At 55.8% G+C, this 23,689-nt stretch overlaps 2 protein-coding genes across 3 annotated transcripts in view; one reads left to right on the forward strand and one right to left on the reverse strand.

Annotated features, from left to right (window-relative positions):
• The window catches only part of ADAMTS7 (ADAM metallopeptidase with thrombospondin type 1 motif 7), a 33,567-nt gene extending 25,364 nt beyond the window's left edge, over positions 1-8,203 (forward strand). Inside the window, exons 16-24 of the mRNA XM_066355369.1 lie at positions 168-309; positions 1,169-1,295; positions 1,631-1,844; positions 2,124-3,467; positions 4,229-4,381; positions 4,792-4,965; positions 5,055-5,201; positions 6,004-6,163; positions 7,893-8,203. Of these exons, the coding sequence (XP_066211466.1) occupies positions 168-309; positions 1,169-1,295; positions 1,631-1,844; positions 2,124-3,467; positions 4,229-4,381; positions 4,792-4,965; positions 5,055-5,201; positions 6,004-6,163; positions 7,893-8,050 (2,619 nt within the window). The 3' untranslated portion in view covers positions 8,051-8,203. The remainder of the gene's footprint in view (positions 1-167; positions 310-1,168; positions 1,296-1,630; positions 1,845-2,123; positions 3,468-4,228; positions 4,382-4,791; positions 4,966-5,054; positions 5,202-6,003; positions 6,164-7,892) is intronic.
• Positions 8,204-17,114: 8,911 nt separating this feature from the next.
• The window catches only part of TBC1D2B (TBC1 domain family member 2B), a 76,702-nt gene continuing 70,127 nt past the window's right edge, over positions 17,115-23,689 (reverse strand). The window contains exons 12-14 of one of the 2 annotated variants that reach the window (XM_066354791.1): positions 23,287-23,408; positions 20,030-20,190; positions 17,115-17,190 (exon numbers count right to left, since the gene is read on the reverse strand). In XM_066354791.1, the coding sequence (XP_066210888.1) occupies positions 17,126-17,190; positions 20,030-20,190; positions 23,287-23,408 (348 nt within the window). In that variant the 3' untranslated portion in view covers positions 17,115-17,125. Of the gene's footprint in view, positions 20,191-23,286; positions 23,409-23,689 lie in introns of both variants that reach the window. The other variant, XM_066354790.1, reaches the window with a different exon arrangement.

Below are 23,689 nucleotides of genomic sequence, written 5' to 3' on the forward strand. Positions count from 1 at the left end.
TCCCAGAGCCTGGCTTTGGCCTGGCCCTACAGCTGAGGCCTCCGCCTCAGTTTCCCCATTTCTAAAGCAGCCCTAGGTCACTGGGGTGGCAGGTGGGCTTCTTAAGGACGGTTATTCTGGGTGGGCGGAGAGGATGCCTCACGCTCACGGGCCCCGCCCGCTCCCAGCTGCTGTTCCAGGAGAGCAACCCCGGAGTGCGTTACGAGTACACCATCCACCGGGAGGCGGACACCAACAGCCTACCCTTGCCGCCTGAGTTCTCCTGGACGTACGGGTCCTGGACCAAGTGCACAGTCACCTGCGGCACAGGTGAAAAGGGGCCTCAGTCTCTGGGCAGGGACATCAGCTTTAGCTTACTGCTTACTGCTTATTTGTGGGGCCACTGGCCCTGGCCGGTTGGCTCAGTGGTAGAGCATCAGCCTGGCGTGCGGAAGTCCCGGGTTCGATTCCCGGCCAAGGCACACAGGAGAGGCACCCATCTGCTTCTCCACCCCTCCCCCTCTCTTTCCTCTCTGTCTCTCTCTCTTCCCCTCCCGCAGCCAAGGCTCCATTGGAGCAAAAGATGGCCCCGGCGCTGGGGATGGCTCTGTGGTCTCTGCCCCAGGTGCTAGAGTGGCTCTGGTCGCGACAGAGCGACGCCCCGGATGGGCAGAGCATCGCCCCCTGGTGGGCGTGCCGGGTGGATCCCGGTCGGGCGCATGCGGGAGTCTGTCTGACTGCCTCCCCGTTTCCAGCTTCAGAAAAATACAAAAAAAAAATAATTATTTGTAGGGCCACTGTGAGCCTAGAATTGAGCTTCTCTGAGCCTCAGTTTCCCCACCAGTAAAATGGGGCTACCAACAGCCCATCTCATAGGCCCCTTGGACTTGTGGAGCTCTGGCCATGTGCCAGGCACGGGCTGAGCCTACACACATGTGAACACGTGTTATCCTCACACCTGGGCTTCCAGGCAGCTTTTATTGCTACTCCCATTTACAGATGAAGACTGCAGTTCAGAGAGGCCATGAGCTGCCCAAAGCCTCCCAGCTAAAAAGTCCCAACCCACTCCACACTCCGCTCCTTCCAGTATGGGGGCAGTGGAGGCCCCCTGGGGGAGGGCTCTGAGCAGGGTGGGTGTGGCCATGTCTCTGGGTTCCACTGAACCTTGTGCCCCCCGCCCCCCCCCCAGGCATGCAGAGGCAGAGCGTGTACTGCCGAGAGCGGCAGGCTGGGCTCGTGGATGAGAGGCACTGTGACCCCGTGGACCGGCCTGATGACCGCCAGAGGAAGTGCAGCGAGGAGCCCTGTCCCCCCCGGTGAGCCCATCCTGGCCACTGTCCTCCCGGGCTCTGGCCCTCCAGGAGCAGGCCCCACATCAGAGAAGCAGAGGGAATAGGCTCTTGGCCTTGTTTCCCAAGGCTGAAGCCCGAGCCCTGGGCTGCCCCCATCTCAGCCTTGGAGATCTCTGGCCACTTGTGTTTGAGTCCCTGTGTGGGACTGGTCTTCCTGGGGTGAGGGTGGCAGGAGCAAAGAGACTGGGTTTTTGGGATGACCCAGACTTGGAGCACTGGGGACATGTCCCCTGGGTTTAGGCCTAATCCTGCCTGGACCTTGAGTGCCTGGAAGTCCAGCCAGCCACCTGTGCCCACAGGTGGTGGGAAGGTGAGTGGCAGCCATGCTCCAGATCCTGCAGGCCCGGGGGCCTCTCCCACCGGGCTGTGCTCTGTATCCGAAGTGTGGGGCTAGATGAGCAGAGCGCCCTGGAGCCACCTGCCTGCAGACACCTGCCCCGGCCCCCTGCCGAAACCCCTTGCAACCTCGATGTGCCCTGTCCAGCCACCTGGGGCGTGGGGAACTGGTCTCAGGTGAGCAACAGGATGATGGGGGCCTGCCCCCAGCTCCACTGTCAGTGCTGGGCTACAGGGAGGCAGATGTAGCCTTCGGGGAGCCCTGCCTGCCAGGCACCATGGTGGGAGGGAGGTGGGGTGTTTCAGGTCCAGCCCGTCCCCAAACTTTGGGGACTAGGATGCCCAGGCACACCATAGCCATAAACCCTGATGTCAAGCTAGGTGGAGCCACAGAAGGCTGGTGCGATGACATGAGCACAGCTTCTGGCCTGAGCCCCCGCCCTGCCTCCCCTGCAGTGCTCAGTGACTTGCGGGCCAGGCACTCAGCACCGACTTGTTCTCTGCACCAACGACACTGGTGTCCCCTGTGACGAGGCCGAGCGGCCACCAAGCAAGGTCGCCTGCTCTCTGCTGCCCTGCCCGCGGGCCCTGGACACCCTGGGCCCCGAAGGCTCTGGCAGTGGCTCCTTCAGCCAAGAGCTCTACAACGAGGTCGACTTCATCCCCCGCCACGTGGCCCCCCGCCCGTCCCCCCTGGAGCCGACCGGCGAGGGCAATGCCATCAAAGAGGAGGGCCCCCAGGTGGGCCCGCCTGGGCCTGTGTTCGTGGATGACTTCTACTACGACTACAACTTTATCAGATTCCACGAGAACCTGTCCTACGGGTCCTTTGAGGAGCTTGGACCAGACCCGGTGGGCACAGGGGACTGGACGCCTCCATCCCTGAGCCGTCCTGCTGAGCCCCCCACTGAAGCCCCCAAGCCTGCCACAGAGTCTCCTGGGGACGAGAAGGAAGGGGCACCGGGAGGTTGGTCCTCTGACCCTTGGCCCAACCAAGCTGGCCGCTTCCTGATCCCACCTTCGGAGCAGACCCCCTGGAACTCCTTGGTAAACTTCTTGACTGAGAAAGACACCCCCATTGGGGACACAGACCTTGGGCTCCCGAGCTTACCCTGGCCCCCTGCTTTAGTCGATGACATACCTGTTGCCCCTGGGAGTCAAGATGAGTTCCTGGTGGGGGAGCATGGTCCAAGCCAGCTGCCCGCTCCGTGGTGGGAGAGGACCAATGAGGTTTCCGAGGACGGTGACGACGACACCACCTTCGGTCACCCAGTGCCACACCTGCCCCAGAGTCCTACCTCACTCCCTCTGTCCTCCACCAGCATTGCCCACTCCTCTCCTAGCGCCAACATGGTGGAGCTGTGGACAGGCAGGCCCAGGGCATGGGGACCAGCTCTGGACGGGGGACTGGGGCCCACCACAGGGAGAGCTCCTCCCACAGCCTCTCTGTTGGAGGCCTCGAACAAGGACAGTTCCCCGGAGCCAGGGACATCCACCCCTCCAGCCCCAGGCTTGGCTCCGCTGGACCTGCAGACCCCAGCACTGCCAAGGGCCTTCCTTCTGACAGCCCCCACTTGGGTGACCACTCTGAGCCTGGGACCCTCGGGCCAGCCTGAGCCCCCCAATCCTGAGGTACCTCCACACTTGGTACTACTGTCCACACCAGCTGGGGACAGTCCAGCCAGCAACAGCAGAGCCCCTGAGGCCCAGACTCTGGACCCCAGCCTGGCCACGGAGGGGCCCCCCTTGGACCTGCCTCCGACCAGGAATGCCAGCTGGGAAGTGGGAAACTGGAGCAAGGCAAGTTCTGGGGTGGTCAGGACCTTGCTGCCTCTGTTTCTCTTCTGAGCAGTGGGGGTTAGGGGTAGGGGGCCCATTTCTCTATGTTTCTGGAGTCCCCAGAAGCACAGGAGCCACCAGGAAGGAAGGATGGGCACCAGTGAGGGGCAGCCAGGAGCATTCTTCTTACTCGGGCTTGAATGCCCCCAAGGACAGGGAGCTCACCCCAAATAGCTGTGTTGATGGGGCAGCCTCGTCCCATGGCCCCAGCCCCCTTGCTGCCTAGCAGGGCCCAGCTCACCTGGCTCCTCCAGGTGCGGCCTGGGCCCCTCCCCTGGCTCTCCCACCCCGGACTGCACCCTGCTCCGTCAGGGCCTGCAGGAGTCTGAGCAGCATGGAACCAGCTGCTTCCCCCCATCCCCGCCCCCAGGATCCCAGACTCACTTCAGGAGAAGTGAGCTTCTGTTCAGATCCTTAATGTTGGGGTAAGAGGGACAGACTGAGGCCCAGTGAGGAGCCCAGACTTCATTCCCAGGTGGTCCTGTCAGGATAGCTGGGTCCCCTCCTGTGTGTCCCCTGTGAGCAGAGACAGTGGTGCTGAGAGGATTTGACTTCTCATCCTCAGTGTCTCCTTGGGAGGTGGGTGGAGGAACCCATTTTGCAGATGAGTGGACCAAGGCCCTGGCTGCCCAGATGCCCTGCTCACCTTGACAAGTGGTTCTGGCTTTGGGGCTGAAGGGGTGGGATCTGCCCATGCTCATGGCCACTGACCGTGTCCTCAGTGCTCCACCACCTGTGGACTGGGCGCGGTCTGGAGGTCTGTGCGCTGCAGCTCCGGCCAGGATGATGACTGTGCCCTGGCTGGCCGGCCCCAGCCTGCCCGCCGCTGCCACCTGCGGCCATGCGCCACCTGGCATGCAGGCAACTGGAGTAAGGTGCGTGAGAACGGTGGAGAAGGCCCCGCCCACAGCGGGGGGTGTCTGAGCTGCAGGCCTTGAACTTCCTATTAATTCCTATACTCTGTCTTGTCTTTGCATCTTTGCTGGTGTGACCTGCCCCAGACCCATCTCCTGTTGGCTGCATCCTTTTCTCCGTACTTCCCACCCCCACCCACCTTGGGACCTCATTCTCACCCACTCCCTTCTCCCTCCGGCCCATCCTGCCCTGGGCCAGACAGCCTGTTGCCCGAGGTCATTCAGCTGCAGTCTCTCCCGGGAACTTGGAGTGTTGGGCTCTGGCTGGCAGGGAAGGCGGTTGTCCCATGCCTGCCCTGTGCCGCCCTCACTGGGTCACGCCAGTGCGTGCATGTGTGGTATGTCCATACACCTGTTCCTCGGCCCCCCAGTGCTCCCGCAGCTGTGGCGGAGGGTACTCCGTGCGGGACGTGCAGTGTGTGGACACCCGAAGCCTCCGTCCACTACGGCCCTTCCACTGCCAGCCTGGGCCTGCCCAGCCGCCCGCCCGCCAGCCCTGTGGGGCCCAGCCCTGCCTGAGCTGGTACACCTCTTCCTGGAGGGAGGTGAGACCTGGGGGGGGGGGTCTCGGGTGGGCGGGGGGCTTGGGCCTTGGCCCTGCCCTGACCCCCTTCCCTGCCCATCCTGCCTCCAGTGCTCTGAGGCCTGTGGCGGTGGGGAGCAGCAGCGTCTGGTGACCTGCCCAGAGCCCGGCCTGTGTGACGAGGCGCTGAGACCCAACGCCACGCGGCCCTGCAACACCCACCCCTGCACGCAGTGGGTGGTGGGGCCCTGGAACCAGGTGAGGGTGTTCCGTGCGCCGGACTCCCTGTGGCCACTGCAGATACAGTGGTGGCCAGACGAGGTCCTGCCACGCTGGGAGCCACAGCCTGTCAGGGAAAAGTGGACAGAAAAGTAGACACGGGCTGGGATGTGAGGGAAGGCCTCTGGGGGAGTTCGGGGTTGGGACCTGGAGGAGTCCGTGATGTGAAGGGGAGGAATGGGGGGGTTAGGGGAGGGTGGCAGACATCAATGCAAAGTCCTGGGCAGGAACGACGGACTTGGGGTGGTCAGGGAACCAGCTAAGGACAGAGTGGCCATCAGAGAGGGCACAAGAGGGGCCAGTGGGGCTTCGGGTGGGCAGGGCCTTCCAGCCAGGCCTTTTTGGAGCTCGGAGGTTCAGGACTCTTGGTCCTTGTCTCCCTGGCTGCTCAGTGGCTCTGGGCTCTGTCTCCTCATCTGTAAAAGGGGGTCGTGAGGATTACATGAAGCAACAGTGAGTCACTCAGCACGGGTCTTGTCACCAGGTTGGCACAGATTAAACGTGTTTTAGGGCTTTTAGAAAAACATCAGACCCCAAATGGGAAAAACAGAGCCTGACTCGGGATGGAGGCCTCCTCCCTCCCTGCTCACAGCGGCAGCTGGGCCTCCACCTCAGGCACTCAGGCTGGTCCCATCCCAAGCGAGGGGCTGCGGCTCCCCGTACCCTCTGGGTACAGCCTCCTAGGAGGCATGCAGGGTGGGGCTGGGTGCAAGGAGAGGCGGTCGGCTCCTGGGGGTGTCCGGCCCCCACCACGCTCACCCCTGCCCCCTCCTCCCTGCAGTGCTCGGCCCCGTGCGGGGGTGGCGTCCAGCGGCGTCTGGTCAGGTGTGTCAACACCCGGACGGGGCTGCCCGAGGAAGACAGCAACCAGTGTGGCCACGAGGCCCGGCCTGAGAGCTCCCAGCCCTGTGGCACCCACGACTGCGAGCCTGAGCCCCCACGTGAGTGTCCTCACCCCAGGGGGGGGTAACTGGGGGGTCCCAGTCCCTACAGCAGTCCTGAGCACAGTGTGGGGGGGCATGCGGAAGCTGGGGCTGTGCTGGGACTGGGCCAGAGGGGTTCAGCTGTTTCCAGCTTGGGAGGAACTGGGGCAGCAGCCTTGGCCCCCAAGTTGCTCTGTGACCTTAGGCAAACTCTTTCTCTCTCTGGGTCTCAGAGTGAGGCCAGAGATGTCCGTGAGACTGCAGACAGACCTGGATGGGCCCCTATTCCCAGCTCTGGCCAGAGGAGCAATGCCTCCCTCTCAAGGTCCTGCTTGCTCCCAGCTCTGGTGGTTTCTGCACCAGCTGGGTCCTCCTGGAGGAAGGGCCTGGGCCAGAGGTGGTTCTGGACACACACACACACACACACACACAGTCACTTCCTGCAGCTTAGATGCCAGCAGTGCTGAGCACAGGAAACTAGCCCTGGTGTCCACCTGGGTCCCCTCAAGCTGTGTGGCCTTGGGCTTCACTTCCCTCTCTGGCCTTCCCTTCCTCACCCATAAAGGGCAGACAGCTCCCATAAAGGGGGGTGCATCCATAAGCACCTGGGGTGACAGGCCCTGGAAGTGCTTGGAATATGGGTGTCTTTCCTCAGAGCCACTGTCACCCCCATCGTGATGTCAGGAAGCAGGTCTAGGGCTGCCTGTCAATTGAGAGAGCCCAGGGACACCCATGACTATAAGCTATTTGTCCCCGGCCCCTAGGACAGTCAGTGGCCCTCAGGGTCTTGGGATCTGTCCCAATCTGCCCTGTCTACCGGTGGCTGGCTCCTTGGCAGCCCTCATCCAGGCCCAGAGTGGCCCCTGCTGTGGCTAGCTGCCCATGCCCTGTATGGGGGATACCTTCCTGCCTGAAATCACAGCAGAAATGCCCCCCACCCTGCCCCTGCCCTCAGCATCCATCCAGCCGAACCCCAGTGCCTCTACACATGGCCCCGAGCTCGCTGCAGGGGCCACAGCACTTGCCCTCAGGGCACGGTTGGGCCGCTGCTCCTTGTGGACCCTCATGCTGGTCTCAGGGCCTCTGGGGAATTGGGCTCCAGGTGGTGAGGGTGGGAACTGAGGCCTTTGGGGCCGGAACTAAGGACAGGCCTGGCCCAGGAGGTTCTGGGTGGCTTTGGAGGGTGGTCACTTGGCCAAGCCATGAGCTGTCCCAACAGAAGAGATCAAGGCTGGAGCCACCCAGGGGGTAACTTGGACACTGAGACCCTGGAGTCCCCAGGATATTTTTGATAGTCCGTGGAGTTGTGTAGCAGGACATCTGGAAAGTCTGGAAATTCCAGGGTGTGAGGTCACCCTGGTGAGGCAGCTGATGGCACGGCCACATCTGTCTTCCTATGGAAGGGGGGCATTGACAAAGGGGGAACCACCCCCAGAGATTCAGAAGCTTGCGTGAGGTCATGCGAGAGGAATAGGACACATGTCTGCACGTGTGACTTGGAGCTGCTTCTAGAAACGCAGGTGGCAGAGCCTGCCCACCGCCTGCTGCCGGCACCCTCTGCGGGCCCCAGGGGGCGCCAGGCCCTGGGGGTGTTCACTGGAGCAAGCAGGGCGGGCGGCAGCTGAGGGCTGTCAGCGGCACTGGGGGCAAAGTCAGGGGGTTTTGCCAAAATAGCTTCCCAAAATAGTTCCAATGAGCTGGCATCGGCCCCAAACAAACCCACCCTCTCTCTGTTCCCCCACCCCAGGCTGTGAGCAGGACCGGCTGTCCTTTGGTTTCTGCGAGACCCTGCGCCTCCTTGGCCGCTGCCAGCTGCCCACCGTCCGCTCCCAGTGCTGCCGCACCTGCCCCCCATCCGGCCACATTGCCCCCTCCCGTGGCCACCAGCGAGCTAGCCGCCGCTGACCCCCGCCTTGGCCGGGTGAGCAGACAGACGAACCACTGATAGCCACACAGACCTCAGTGCCCATCACCCTTTGCGCCCTCATGGTGCTACCCCGGCCCCTGCCCACGGCAGACTGGGGAACTCCCTCAGAAAAGGTATTTTTTTATTCTAACAGTTTGTGTAACACATCATCATTATTATATAAACAAGCATCTATCTTGTCAAAGCACAGGCTGGCTTCCTCTTGGATGGAGGGGTGATTTCAGGTCTGGAACTGCCCCCACCCTTTGTCCTCTGCCTAAATAAAATGCCACCTTTTCCCGGCTCCGCTAGGAGGCCAGCAGGGGAGAGGAGCAGACAAACTGAGCACAGCTGACCCGTATGGGCAGGAGGCCAGCGAGGCCCGATGGAGGCTGTTTCCTGCAGGAGGCGTCTCCATGCTCCCTGCTCAGGCCCCCCAAACCCTCATGTCCCCTGCAAGGTCCTCAGACCCATGTTCCACAGGAATGGGGCCACCCTGACAACCAGCCAGGCCCATGTTGTCCCCACCGGGACTGCCGCCCGAGGTGATGGCTGGGTCTGTTAACTTTATACCCAGGGCATGTCCTCTTGCTCTCTGCTTCATCTGCACCACGGGGACAGACGGAGGCATCATCTGGGCTCTGTTAGCCCTGGGACAGTTGACCCCGGGGGTGGAGGGAGGAGCAGACTGGCCAGCTGCACCCTCTTGTCTATTTCCTTCATCTCCATGCTCAGGGAAGGGGCTGGGCTGGTCACTGGTCTCACTCAGGGTGTCTCCTTCATTGCCAACCCCTGGTGCGGGGTCCCCACTACACTGACCTGAGGTCCAGCCACCTGGCACCTTTCCCCACAGCCCTTTCTTGCAAAACCTAGTGTGTGTGCCACAGAACGAGAATGGTACACACACCAGGGAGCACATGGGCCTGGATGCTTAGAAGTGTCCCAGGCTCTGGTGGGGATGGTGGGCAGGGGGCAGCCCCTCCTGGGCCCAGCCCCTTTTCCAAGAGGTGGCCTGTGCAGACCACAGTCTCACCTTTGGTCAGGAGCCTTGGACTTGCCCCTTTTGTAACCTGCTCACAAGTCTTACTGGAAGATGTCCCTTCTCTTCTCCATGGGAGACACTGAGGGTTAGAGGGGTCTAGCTTGCCCCCACCGCCATGCATTCAGGGGACCCCACTAACCCTAGTCTGCGATGCAATATGAGTGCTGGTCCTGGAGCTGTGCATGTGGCGGCCTGGGGGCACTCGCCCTGGGCTCTGTGGCCACTCATGACTAGGTGTGTGCTGCAGACAAAGGGGACACTGAAAACCCCTCCTCGGTGATTGAGACCAGAGGCTGAAGCATCAACAGTGTCTGTCCCAGATCTGGCCCCTACGTGGAAGGGTGGAGGACTATGGCTGTCCCCAGTAGTCATGGGGTACAGCTGTGCCCAGGTGCTGTCCAATCACACATCACCCCATTTTAGACCAGAAGCCCAAGGCTCTGTGGGAGGCGACCGGCTGAGGCCACACAGGCCTCAAGCCCTATTTCCTTCTGAGCTCTGGGCCACCCCAGGCCAGGCAGGAAGATGACCCTGAGCAGGCCCCACAGTGGCTTGGACAGAGGGCAGTCTGTCCAAGGTCACTCAGGAAAGCAAGTTGATGGGAGCTTGCGTGAGTCCAAGAATCACCATACCATCGAGGGTGGAGGGGTTGAGAGGCTTGCTTCCTGTCTGTTTTTGCAGATGCCCGGCTGGCCCAAGGAGGCCCTAGGGACGTGCTTTGAGTAATGGCTTCCACGGCTGTCTGCTGTCCACGGCCCCTCATGAGAGACAGGGAGCAAGCCTCCACTTGGGGGCTCCCAACCCACAAACAAACCTAGGGGGGTGTCAGCCCCAGCTCTGCCACTGCCATTGTACTGGGTGATCTCAGGGACCCCCGGCCTCCCTGCATGCTATCCTGGGAGGAGATGGGTTCACCGGTCCCTGCCGGCTCGGACTGTCTGGGAATCCTCCCTGGGGGCCCTCCCCCACACCATGGAAGGACATTTGGCCTTAATCATTCCTGTGTGTTTTTCCAATGATGGGGTGTGGGGGATGGTGTCCCCAGTGGCAGCTGGGCCTGAGCTGTCATCCAGGCAGGAGGCAAACAGCCCATGACTCAAGCAGGGCATGTCACAGCTGGTGGGAGGAGGGGTGCCTACCACTCAAGGCTGGGGGTTGCTCCAGCTCCTGGCCCCCTGCTGCAGCCCAGGCCCGTGCATCTGGCATTCACTCAGTGGTCATGCCTGAGTCCTTGGCACCAGCAGCAGGACTGGCTCAGGACTGTCTGGAGGGGTCCAATGGATGCCTGAGCAAACCTGGTGACAACAGCCAGACCTTTCACTAGGGTGACAAGCGTTGAGGCAGTCTACGGAGAATGTCACACTAGCCCCAGGTCTGACTGATTTACAACAGACATGTTACAACCATGGAAACTTGTCCCTAACCACTGGCCAGCGGTTTAGGGAAACATGTAAAATGAGCCCCGAGGCTTGCTGGGGACTCCCAGCACTGACCAGACACAGCCGTCTCTGGGGGTCACAAGAAAAGCCAATTTCTCCAATAACAAGGGGGCTCCTTCAACACCTCCCCATTCTGCAGAGACCAAAGGCCCAGATACACATACAAAGCCCAGGAAGGCTGTGACAGAACAGAAATGTCCCCAGGACCTCCTCTGTCTCTGTCAGAAAATAAGCCACTTGCTCCTGCTTCTAGTCTGTGCTTGGGCTACTGGAATGTTAGGTGCACAAACAGAACACACACAGCTTCAGCGTTTCTTGCTTTTATATCTAAACCCTGCATCCTTAATGCCGAACTCCCACCCAGCGGATGCTCCTTCAAGGAAGTAAAAGGTCAGAAAGACACTTTAAATGCCGAGTTCCCAGTGTACCTTCTAGAACATGTGAGATGGGAGAAAAAGACAGGCCAGGGTGCGGCACCATCAGTGTGGGCTGATCGGGTTCTGCCTCTTGCTCTGCTCAGCTGACAGGGCTGGGGACAGCGACCAGGGCCACATGACCAGGGCCTCTTCTCCTTCAGCTGTCACAGGCTCTCTTCCCCATACATGAATCTTTGGTGTCCAGCCCCATCTTTGTACAGAATGTAAATTATATTCACATCTTCATTGATATCTTCAGTCGGTCGTTGCTGACAGAGGCACAACAGGAAGTCACACAGCTCTCTGCCTCAGCCTAGAAGGTCCTATCCAGAGATGAGAAAGTACCCTGATCCTGGCTGGTTTGCTCAGTGGATAGAGCATCAGTCAGCGTATGGACATCCCGGGTTAGATTCCTGGTCAGGGCGCACCAGAGAAACACCCATCGGCTTCTCTCTCCCTCCTTCTCTCCCTCTCTTCTCCCTTTTCCCTTCTCACAGCCAGTGGCTCGGTTGATTCGAGTATCAGCCCCAGACGGGGTTGCCAGGTGACTCTCAGTTGGGGCACATGCAGGAGTCTATCTCCTCTCCTCTCATGTAAAAAAAATTAAAAGAAGAAGAAGAAAGTGCCCTGTGCCTGCTAAGTTAGAAAACAATACTGGGCACATTAGAGGCTCCAGAAAATCCTGACTCAGAGACAGGTTGATCTTGTTTAATCCAGCATCCCCTGGACACATCTGACTCAGAATTCCCGCCATCCATTTTGTAGAACCAAACAGTGCGCTGCAGAATTTGTGTCCTTGAAGCATAACACACAGGCTCAGTCCAGAGGCGGGGCCAGGGCACTCGCAGTAGTAACCCCCCGAGGAGATCCTCTGTAGCCATCCTTGCATGATGATACACTCAGGAAATCCTGGTCCAGTGACCTTGACTTCCTGAAGCCAACTGCCGGGAAAGCTGCACCCCGAGCTCCTCTGAACTCGCTTGTTATTGAAGGACCTGGCAATGCAGCTGGCTCAGGGAAGACTGACTTCAGTTAGTTCTGTAAGTTCTGGCAGGTCTCAGGTGCAGACAACTGTCCCATTTGTTTCTGTCGTGCTACCTGCAATATCACTAGCACAGGGTGGCAGCATTTTTGCTTGCTTTAAAAAAGAATACCGGCCCTGGCCGGTTGGCTCAGCGGTAGAGCGTCGGCCTAGCGTGCGGAGGACCCGGGTTCGATTCCCGGCCAGGGCACACAGGAGAAGCGCCCATTTGCTTCTCCACCCCTCCGCCGCGCTTTCCTCTCTGTCTCTCTCTTCCCCTCCCGCAGCCAAGGCTCCATTGGAGCAAAGATGGCCCGGGCGCTGGGGATGGCTCCTCGGCCTCTGCCCCAGGCGCTAGAGTGGCTCTGGTCGCAATATGGCGACGCCCAGGATGGGCAGAGCATCGCCCCCTGGTGGGCAGAGCGCCGCCCCATGGTGGGCGTGCCGGGTGGATCCCGGTCAGGCGCATGCGGGAGTCTGTCTGACTGTCTCTCCCTGTTTCCAGCTTCAGAAAAATGAAAAAAAAAAAAAAAAAAAAAAAGAATACCTTGGCAGCTAAAGAACCAGTGGTCGACTTTAGTAGGAATCTTGATTGGTTTGTAGGAGTCTTTGAAAGTAGTCTGTTATTTTTTTGCCCTGCCTGGGTGGCTCAGTAGATAAAGCATTGTCCCAGCATGCCAAGGTCATGGGTTCAATCCTTGGTCAGGGCATGTAGGAGAAGCAATCAATGAATACACAACTAAGTGGAATGATCAATTGATGGCTCTCCCCCCATACACTCCCTTCCTCTCTTTCTCTCAGATCAAAGAAAAAAAAAATAAAAGTAGTCTGTTGCCTGACCAGGCACTGGCGCAGTGGATAGAGCGTTGGACTGGGACATGGAGGACCCAGGTTCAAAACCCTGAGGTTGCCGGCTTGAGTGCAGGCTCATCGGCTTGAGCACAGAGTTCCTTGCTTGAGCATGGGATCATAGACATGACCCCATGGTCACTAGCTTGAGCCCAAGGTCTCTGGCTTGAGCAAGGAGTCACTTACTCTGCTGTAGCCCCCCAGTCAAGGCACATATGAGAAAGCAATCAATGAACAAGCAACCAATGAACAAGCAACCAATGAACAACTAAGATGCCGCAATGAAGAACTGATACTTCTCATCTCCCTTCTCTCTGTCCCTCTCTCTGACTCTGTCTCTGTCAAAAAAAAAAAAAGTCTAGCCTGACCAGGCGGTGGTGCAGTGGATAGAGCGTCGGACTGGGATGCAGAGGACCCAGGTTCGAGACCCCGAGGTCGCCCACTTGAGCACGGGCTCATCTGGTTTGAGGAAAAGCTCACCAGCTTGAACCCAAGGTCGCTGGCTCCAGCAAGGGGCTACTCGGTCTGCTGAAGGCCCGCGGTCAAGGCACATATGAGAAAGCAATCAATGAACAACTAAGGTGTTGCAACGCGCAATTAAAAACTAATGATTGGCCTGACCTGTGGTGGCGCAGTGGATAAAGCGTTGACCTGGAAATGCTGAGGTTGCCGGTTCGAAACCCTGGGCTTGCCTGGTCAAGGCACATATGGGAGTTGATGCTTCCAGCTCCTCCCCCCTTCTCTCTCTCTGTCTCTCTTCTCTCTCTCTCTGTCTCTCCCTGTCCTCTTTAAGATGAATAAATAAATTAAAAAAAAATTTTTTTAAAAACCCAAAAAAACTAATGATTGATGCTTCTCATCTCTCTCCGTTCCTGTCTATCCCTCTCTCTGACTCACTCTCTGTCTCTGTAAAAAATAAATTAAAAAAAAAAAGTCTGTTATATTTTAGTGTGGCTCTGAAAAAATAGCCTACCTTATCCTGTTTTAAGCCTTTGTACTTGCCGTTTCCTCCCCGTGAACCCTTTTCTACGGCTGTTTCCTTATTACTGTATCTGAAATAGCTTAAATCAGAGGACCTGGCAATGCAACCAGCACAAGGAAGACTGACTTCAGTTAGTTCTGCAGGTCCTGGCACGTCTAGGAGGGAAGCAGGACAAAATTAACCGCTGATCTGAGAATACAGACACTGTCTTATTTGTCCCGTTCTCCTGACTACAGTATCACACAAGTCCACTCATCTACCTATTTTTTAATACTACCGATAGTGGGAAAAAGGACTGATGGGTTTCCAACTTTGCTAAGTGCCGGGATAGGTTTCCTAGAGTCTTAGGAGAGAAGTAGGTCATTTATGGGTGGGGGCTATCTCAAAAAATAAGTCTGGAAGGAGAACTACCCCCAATCTGAGATACAGTTCCTTTTGTTTTTGTTCTACCACCTGCAATACCACGCACGTCACAGGGTGACAGCATTTACTGGCTTTATTTAAAAATGCCGTTGGCGACGCAAAAAATCAAAAACAAAAACAAGTGGTCGAATGTGCTAGGAATCTTAATTGGTTTTCAGGAGTCTTCCAAAGTAGTCTTATTTTTTAGTGCCTCCTCCTCCTGCTCAGGGCCTTTGTACTTGCTGTACCCCGCCCCTCCCCTCCCTCTTCTACAACTCTTTCCTTAATTCTGGCTCTGGAATAGCTTAACATTGGAGGGCCTGGTGATGCAGCTGGCACAGGGCTTCAGTTAGTTCTGTAGGCTCTGGCATGTCTAGGAGGGAAGCAAGACACACCTAACCACTAATCTGAGACTATAAACAGCTGTCTTTGTCCGTCCTGCCAACTGCAATACCATTCATTTCCAAGAGGTGACACCACTTACCAGCTTTTAAATACTGTCGGTGGGAAAAAGGACAATATAGTTGTTGACTTTGTTATGGAGCCTTGATGGGTTTCCTCCTAGATTCCTATCTAGGAAAGTAATAGGTAATTTATGGGTGGGAGAATCTTGAAAAATAGCCCAGCAACATCTGCTCAGGTCCCTTGCACTTAGTATTGCCTCCCCCTTAATGCTCTTTATATGGTTGTTTCTTTAAGAGTGTCTCTGGAATGGCCCCTTTTTGGAGGACTTGGCAACACAGCTGGCTCAGGAAAGACTGACCTGTTACCTCTGCAGGTTCTGGCAGACACCTAGGCCCTAATCTGAGAATACAGACAGCTATCTTCTTTGTCCCTGTCCAGCCAACTGCAACACTATTCATGCCCACAGGGTGGCACCATTTACCTGCTTTAAAAAACTAGTCAGTGGGGGGGGGGGGGGGGAGGGAGGAATGGACAATTGCTAACTTTGCTAAGAGCCTTTATAGATTTCCAGGAGTCTAGGGTGGTAGTGGGTAATTTATCAGTTAAGGGGGAGGGGCTCTGGAAAAACACTCTACCTACTCCAGCTTAGGGTCTTTGCACTTGCTGTTTCTTCCCCACAATGCTCTTACATGGCTGTTTACTTCATAGTGACTGGAATAGCTTTCTCGTGAAGGACCTGTCAATGCACTTGGCTCGGGGGAGACTGGCTGCTATTCTTTCTGCAGTTCTGGGAAAGAAACAGATTCACTGACTCCTAGTCTGAGAATACCAAGACCTGATCTATTTGTCCCTGTTCTGCCATCTGTATCACTACTCCTGCCCAGGCTTGCTTCCTGTGTGTTTGCAGATGCCTGGATGGCCCACGGAGGCCCTGGGGATCTGCTCTGAGTACTGACTTCCATGGCTGTCCACTGTCCATGGCCCCTCATGACAGGCGGCAGGGCCTCTGCTTTGGGGCTCTCAACCCACAAACAAGCCTAGGGTAGTCTCAGCCCCAGCTCTGCCACTGCCGTGTGCTGGGTCATCTCAGGAACCACCGGCCGTTTTGCATCCTTTTCCAGGAGGGGATGGGCTCACTGCGTCCTTGCCTGTTCAGACTATCTGGGAATCCTCCCTGGAGGACCTCCCCTACACCATGGAAGGACATTTGCTCTTAACTTTGAGAGAGAGAGAGAGAAGGGGGGGGAGAGGGAAGCAATCCTTTATTGTTCCACTTAGTTGTGCATTCAGTGGTTGTTTCCCGCATGTGCTCTAACCTGGGATTGAACCCACAACCTTGGTGTTTCTGGACAATGCACTAACCGACTGAGCTAACTGGCCAGGGCCTGGACATTTGGTCTTAATCATTCTCATATTTTTTGTTTTATTTAAAAATTTTTTTTCTTATTTTTTTTAAGTGAGAAGAGGGAATATAGTGAGGCAGACTCCCACATGTGCCCCAACCGGGATCCACCCAACAACCCCCTTCTTGGGCTGATGCTCAAGTATTGAGCTATTTTTAGTGCCTGAAGCCAATGCGCTTTAATGGTGCTATCCTCAGTGCCCTGGACCATGCTCAAACCAATTGAGCCACTAGCTATGGGAGGGGAAGAAGGAGAGAAAGAGAAATGGAGGGGGGAAGCAGATGGTCATCCCTCCTGTGTGTGCTGATTGGGAATCAAACCCAGGACATCCATACACCAGGCTGATGCTCTATCCACTGAGCCACTGGCCAGGGCTGGGTGGGTGGGGGGTGATATCCAGAGTGGCACCTGGACCTGAGCCGTAATCCCAAGACTCAGGCAGCATGTCACAGCTGATGGGAGGAGGGGTGCCTACCACTCATGGCTGGGGGCTGCTTAATCTTCTGGCTCCTGGTTGAGGCCCAGGCCCCTGCAGAGTCCCCTGCCCATGGCTCCAGCCTTCATCTGCAGCTTTTAGGGCCGCCCAGGGCTGCCACTGCTGACAAAGGCATCCTGTCTTATCCACCCCAGAGAACTCAGGGGAGGGACCCAGAAATACCCACCTGGCATGTTAGAAAGGCCCTCATGGCCCTGCTCCCCTCCCCACCCTTGGGGCTGAGTCCCTTACAAGTGACCATAACTGTATTTCATGTCAGAATGTTATTCAGCTTGACCAGGCGGTGGCACAGTGGATAGAGTGTCAGACTGGGATGTGGAAGACCCAGGTTCGAGATCCCGAGGTCGCCAGCTTGAGCATGAGCTCATCTGGTTTGAGCAAAAAAAAAAAAAAGCTCACCAGCTTGAACCCAAGGTCGCTGGCTCAAGCAAGGGGTTACTCAGTCTGCTGAAGGCCCACAGTCAAGGCACATATGAGAAAGCAATCAATGAACAACTAAGGTGTCGCAATGAAAAACTGATGATTGATGCTTCTCATCTCTCTCCATTCTTGTCTGTCTGTCCCTATCTATCCCTCTCTCTAAACTCTGTCTCTGAAAAAAAAAAGAATGTTATACAAATTAGTTTATTTTACCTTTTAATGTGACAATTCCAAAGTTGAACTTGAAGATAAGTATGGGAGCTGCTGTGACATAAAAGGCAAGAGTCAGCTGGCAGTGCCTCTGAGTCCTCCAGCATCAGCACCCAGCCTCCCCCTGCAAGGATGCCCCCTGCAGGCCCAGCTGCCCACACACAAGGGGCAGGGAATTGTGCAATACAAACATTTTGTTTAATGAAATGGCTATTTGCCTAGAATACTTCTTATATCGATATAATGTAGTTGAAACCAGAATCGCCCCCATCAACCATAGTCTAGCCTGCTGTAGGACAATTGTCAGCATGGCTACAAGCAGCGCTGGACGCTACCTTGGGTGAGAAGGGGGCCGTGCGTAAGTGAAGGTCCATGATGGTTGAGGCTGGAGGTCAAAGGTGGCCCAGAGTGGAGAGCAACGCAGGAGGTTCAGGTTTGCATAAATACACACAAGGAAGTCGTGCACACAGAGGAACGTGTTATATAAAATAGATGAGGTCTTAAAAAACCTTGATAAAAAATAGGTTATAAAAATATAAACTGTAGTGAAATATATAAAAGTATTAACAGATGTTCAACCCCTAGAATACAGAAGCCCACAATGTAAAGCAGGCCTTCCCAACAGTGTGAGGCGGGCTCCCCGGCACGGCAGGTGCATCTGGGCAGGCCAGCCTGAGGCTGCCCAGCCTGGGTGTCGAACAAGTCTTTCCAAGTGGCACCAGAAGAAAGTGTTGGCTCAAAATAGTGGGACTGGACCCTACAGCTGTGGAGGAAGGATTCAGCCACTGGGTTCCCAGTCTGGAATCAGGCCAGCATGCCCACAGAGAAGACCTTCCAAGAAGCTCCGGCCCTTTTCTCCACCAGCTTTGTTCTCATGTCCACTGTCCGGCCTCTGAGGATGACACACCACTGTGCTTGGGGAAGGGCTGAAATATCGGCTCCAGCCACCTGCAGGCACGAGGCTCCATTCAGGTGCTTTTAAGATGTGCCTCTTCAGGGCAAAATGGACAAAACAAGCTTATTCCTAAAGGCGGTGTTTTCACCCCAGGACAGGTAGTTCCGGGAGAGAATGAATTTAGACGATGAAGTCAGTGACTGACCCAGGGAGCCCCCTCGTTCCCACTGCACCCCCAGGCCAACAGCACTGCGAGCGGGGGAGCCGGGCTCTCCAGCGGCCCCTGGTCCTGGGAGGAGGCAAGGGCTTCAGAGGGCAGCGAGGCTGCTATCCCAGCCTCCTCTCAGGACCTGACTTGCAAGGCGACTTCCTGGAGAAGCTGGGCCTCAAGCACCTGCTCCCAGAGACCAAAACAATGAAAAACACATTTCTGATACCTGAAAAGAGACAAAGGCTTTTGTCTAAATATAGAGACCAGTTCTCTTTACACAGTGGAAAATCTAATGAACCAGTTTAAGCCAAGACAGAGGCTGAGCTCAGTCTGGTAAACCACAATGGCTGCTGGGAGGCCGACTGTCACAGACAAAAACCATACTTATGAAAAAAGCACACCTTCAAATTACAGCCATTCAACTCTCAGTCTGAGTGTGTTTAGTGGATAGCGACTAACGTTACTTCTAGTTTCTTCTGGGTAGTGTGAAAAATTCCATTTAAAACAGCTTCTTTCCCATTTGAATAATGACGTGCCAGAAAGCATTCTCTCACATCTGCACAGCAGGGATGGTCCACAGAGGGATTAAGCAGAACCACCTTCCTTGTGCAAACCCTCATTCCCAGGCTTCAAAAAGGTGGCGCTTAGGGTCTCCAGAATTCCAGAACAGCCTGACACGCTGAAGGCTGTGCAACCCCACAGTGTGGCCCAGGACAGGATGGGGGCCTCTGGGCCGCAGTGGGGAGGGCACACCAAGGTTCTGGCCCCAAGCAAGAGCACGTCCCAGCGCCGGCACTGGTGGCCCCATCAGGCAGACCAGACGTGCTGACTGTTCCCAAGGAAGCTACAGTTTTTGGCTGCCCAGTGTTCACTCAGCAGGGGCACCCTTACCTTACAAAACCCCCAGAAGAGCTTCCTGCACCCCCTTGAGCAAGGCTGCCCAGGGATGGGCCTGTATTGCAAGACGATGAGCCCATTTCCCTGGAATCTCAGCCCACCTGTATGTGGAAAATGATCCTAAGTCATCGCTCAAATGAACAGCCAGCCTCCTGTAGGAACTCGTGGTGCTGCTCCGACCTGCCAGCAGGGGCCGGTGAGGAGTGAGTACGGTGCTTGCCCCCCCGCCCCAAGCAGCTCAGGAGCCACACTTGGAAGGTTGAAAGGGCACAAGTATTCCAGAAATAAGGCACCGCTAGCAGCATGAAGCCACCAGCAGGTTTGTGCAATTTCTAGGGGCTGTTCAGAACACAGGATGTGTTTGATTTTCTAAGGAAGCCACTTTTTCCACACTGACCTTATGCCTCTGAGGCAGCCACGCTGTGGCCTACGAGTCCGTGAGCATACGGGCGTTCTCCACAGTGTGACCATTCCCACTGTGTACAGGAGCTGCAACACCCGAGGCAACCTGCAGCCCACGGAGGCTTTCTAAGGGCACAGACCCCAACACAGCTGACCAGCGCTGTAAACAGGCCTGGAGAGCAGCTGACTGGAGGACCGGGCCATGCACCCATCAGCTGGAACGTGTGACGAGACACGTGGGACCAAATGCACGGTGGACAGATGGCTGTAAACAGATGAGACCCCGGCCGAGGGGAAATGAGAGACTGCAGTGTGGCTCTGGACAGCTGCCCAGCAGATTTCCAGAGACCAAGGCGTTACATTCTGGGTTTCAACAGAGCTGTCTTGCAGCTCACCCTCTGGCACACTTTGGTTGTGAAGGCAAGAAGAGCAGCATCCCAGGGCGGGGGCCACTCAGGTGTCCTCCTCCTCGTCACTGACCAGCTCGCCTTTGTCAGGACTGGTGTCCCGTTCACGCAGGAAGTCCTCTCGGATGGCCTCCAGCTCCGTCAGCTCCAGCCGCACCTTCTCCAAGTGGTAGGTGCGCCGGTTGCGGATCTGGCGCAGGGGGAATGGGTTCAGGTCCCCAAAGGAGATACCGATCAGCTTCCTGGTGGGACACAGGGCAGAGCGTCAGCAGGGCTCAGGGGATGCTCATACATGGAGACCTGGGGATGCAGGGAGTGGATCCAAACACCATAGGCCCTGACGTAGATGAGGCACCCAGAGGCCAGTCCTCCTTATGCAGCGGCTACAGGGGCAGCCCCTGAACAATGGCTGGATCAGACAGCTGCTTCTCCCCACACTCACGGTGTCACTCCCCTTTGTGGTCAATTCCTCATGTGTATGCTGAGGTAAAACGGGGGTGTGGGATCACCACACTTGCTACCCAAGGGCACTAGGACAGCACTGGCACTTGCTCAGTGGTAACACCTGAGTCCAGTCCTTGGAACCAGCAGCAGGACTGGCTCAGGACTGTCTGGAAGGGTCCAATGGGTGCCTGAGCAAACCCGGTGACAGCTGTCAGACCCTTCACCAGGGTGACAAGCATCAAGACAGTCTATGGAGAATGTGCACTTAATGGGTGTCACAGGTCAAGGCACCAATCTACAAGAGACATATTAAAACCATGGTAACCTGCCCCTAACCACTGGCCAGCGGTTTAGTGAAAACAGATATAAACAAGCCCCGAGGTCTGCTGGGAATTCCCAGCACTAACCAGACACGGAGTCTCTGGGGGCCACAACAGAAACCGGATCTTCCAACAGTAAGGGAGCTCCTTCGCCCTTCCCCCCATTCTGCAGAGATCAAAGGCCCCTGATACACATACAAGGCCCAAGAAAGGATGTGATAAAACAGAAAAGTCCCCAACACCTCCTAAGTCTCTGTTGAAAACAAGCCACTTACTCCTGCTTCCAGGGCAACTGGACAACAAGGACCTGGTTTGCCCAAGACACAGCAGGAAGTCACACACCTCTGCCTCTGCCTGGAGGGTCCAGTCCAAAGACGAGAAAGTGCCCTGGGTGCTAAGTTAGAAGGCTCCAGAAATCCTGATTCAGACACAAGTTGATTTGGTTTAACCCAGCATCCTCTGGACACTTCTGATGTAGAATTCCCACCATATGTGTTTTTTTTTTTTAATTTTTATTTTTTAATTTTTTCTTTCTTTTTTTTGTGTGTGTGTGTGGCAGAGACAGAGAGAGTCAGAGAGAGGGACAGATAGGGAAAGACAGACAGAAAGGGAGAGATGAGAAATATCAATTCTTCGTTGCTGCTCCTTAGTTGTTCACTGATTGCTTTCTCATATGTGCCTTGACCGGGGGGGCTACAGCAGACCGAGTGATCCCTTGCTCGAGCCAGCGACCTTGGGCTTAAGCTGGTGAGCCTTGTTCAAACCAGATATGCCAGTGCTCAAGCTGGCGACCTCCGGGTCTTGAACTTGGGTCCTCCACATCCCAGTCCAACGCTCTATACACTGCACCACCGCCTGGTCAGGCCCGCCATATGTTTTGTAGAACTAAAAACTGTGCGACAGAACCTGTCTTCTCCTGAAGTGAACTGGTAGAAAAGCCGCCGCACCCCGAGCTCCCCACAAGATGGTGCTGCGGGCACAGGTTTGCCGCCTGTGGTTTCCGCAGAGAGGCTGGCCAGCAGGTGGGTGGGTGGGCAGGCTCTGTCCTCATCCTCTGCCCTAGAGCAGTGGTCCCCAACCTTTTTTGGGCCACGGGCCGGTTTAATATCTTAAAATATTTTCATGGACCGGCCTTTAGGGTGGGACGGATAAATGTATCACGTGACTGAGACAAGTGTCAAGAGTGAGTCTTAGACGAATGTAACAGAGGGAATCTGGTCATTTTAAAAAAATAAAACATTGTTCAGACTTAAATATAAATAAAATGGAAATAACGTAAGTTATTTATTCTTTCTCTGCGGACCGGTACTAGTCCGCGGCCCGGGGGGTGGGGACCACTGCCCTAGAGTATCAGTGATCTGCACAAGGCTGTCTGGGCCAAGCAGGTGGGTCTTTGGAACCAAAATGCTGTCCACACCCATAAGCTGTTGCAGTGAAGTTCATCGAATGCCATCCTGTAATCCTGACACCATGTGAAACTAACAGTCTCGAGGTCCCCCCAGGACACAGAATCAACCTTTCACAGGCAAACATTTACCAGAATCAACCAGTGAATGCATATATATATAAGTGGAACAAGAAATCCATATTTATCCCCCCAACCCACACCTCTTCTAAAAACAAAAACAAAAATAAACACAAACACAAAACCTACTTCCCAAATAAGAGATGCTAAAATTGGTGGATGTTGACATGTCCTCAGTGGTTCAGAGAGAGATGTCGTTTTCAGCAGCAGGTCCACAGAACATAGCTAGGGAGCAGGGCCATCAGCTGCCAGGGCCAGAACAGCCACCAGCTGTGGTTCAGGGGACATACGAACAAAAGGGGGCCCACACAGGCAACAACTGTGTGGTGAGGGAGGGTAAAACAATTCCCGAACACTGACCTGCCCGGGCCAGAGCGCCAGGGGTCTTCCACTCTCTTTGATCTGCCCCTCCTTTCCCACGTCTGGGGCACCTCACTCCAGGCCACCACCTCTCACTGGGACCCCCTGGTCTCCCAGATCAGCCAGTCGCGCTCCAACCTGACAGGTCCCTCACCTGTCTACCCTGAAGTGACACAAACATTCTTAGGGAGAAGCACAAGGTCCCGGGCAGAGTCTACAAAGGCTGTAACAGCCCTGCACTGCTCTGGCCCAACCGTAATCCCTGACACACGGACTCCAGCCTGGCCAAACCGTGTCACAGTTCCCCACGCAGTTTCCACATCTGTGCGGGCTACTGAGCTGCCACTTTCCAGCCCAGGTCACTCTGTACATGCCTGGCCCTGGTCTGGCTTCCTCCATCACAGCACTGAGCACCCCCTGCTCCCACAAGTTCTGCAAGGACAAGGCTGTCATGTCACCCTTGATGCCAGGAAGAGGGTCTGTCCCATTGTCAACACTCAGTCAATGCCTTCTACACAAATCCACCTGTTGCTGGGACTTAAGGTTTGATGGATAGAGGATAAAACCATCTTTCCTCTGCCAACCTGGGGAGGACTGAGTCTGAGATGGCAAGGACAGGGCATTCTCAGGGGAGCAGAGGTCAGGGTCCCCACTGCCATGGACGTCTAGAAATTCTCCTAAGTACTCACCTAGCATCAAGAATTGTGCGAGTGAAGTATCGAAGATACTTGAATATGGACATTGAATCTTGCAGTTTCAGGATCTCCTCTTCCTTATATTTGAAAAGTGCCAGGGCAAAACGGAAGATGACCTGTGGAAAGGACAGGGGCTCTGTATGCCGAGATGCCTATCCGGGGTGGACAGGCATCCCAGGACCTGGGGCAGCCATGCAACTGAGGTATATCCCCAATGGTGGGGGCAGGGCCCTCTTTACAGAAAAATAGTCACTGATGGTTTGCAACAACTCTCCAGCCCAAACCAAATGTCCTTGGGGAGCAGAACCTTTGTGGAATCTTTCCATATTCAACTAACACTTATAGTTAAAAAGGTATAAAGAACTGGAAATCATTTTTAAATAAAATCAAAACCAGG

This window comes from Saccopteryx leptura, chromosome 13 (assembly GCF_036850995.1).
Source record: "Saccopteryx leptura isolate mSacLep1 chromosome 13, mSacLep1_pri_phased_curated, whole genome shotgun sequence".
NCBI classification, from domain to species: Eukaryota; Metazoa; Chordata; class Mammalia; order Chiroptera; family Emballonuridae; genus Saccopteryx; species Saccopteryx leptura.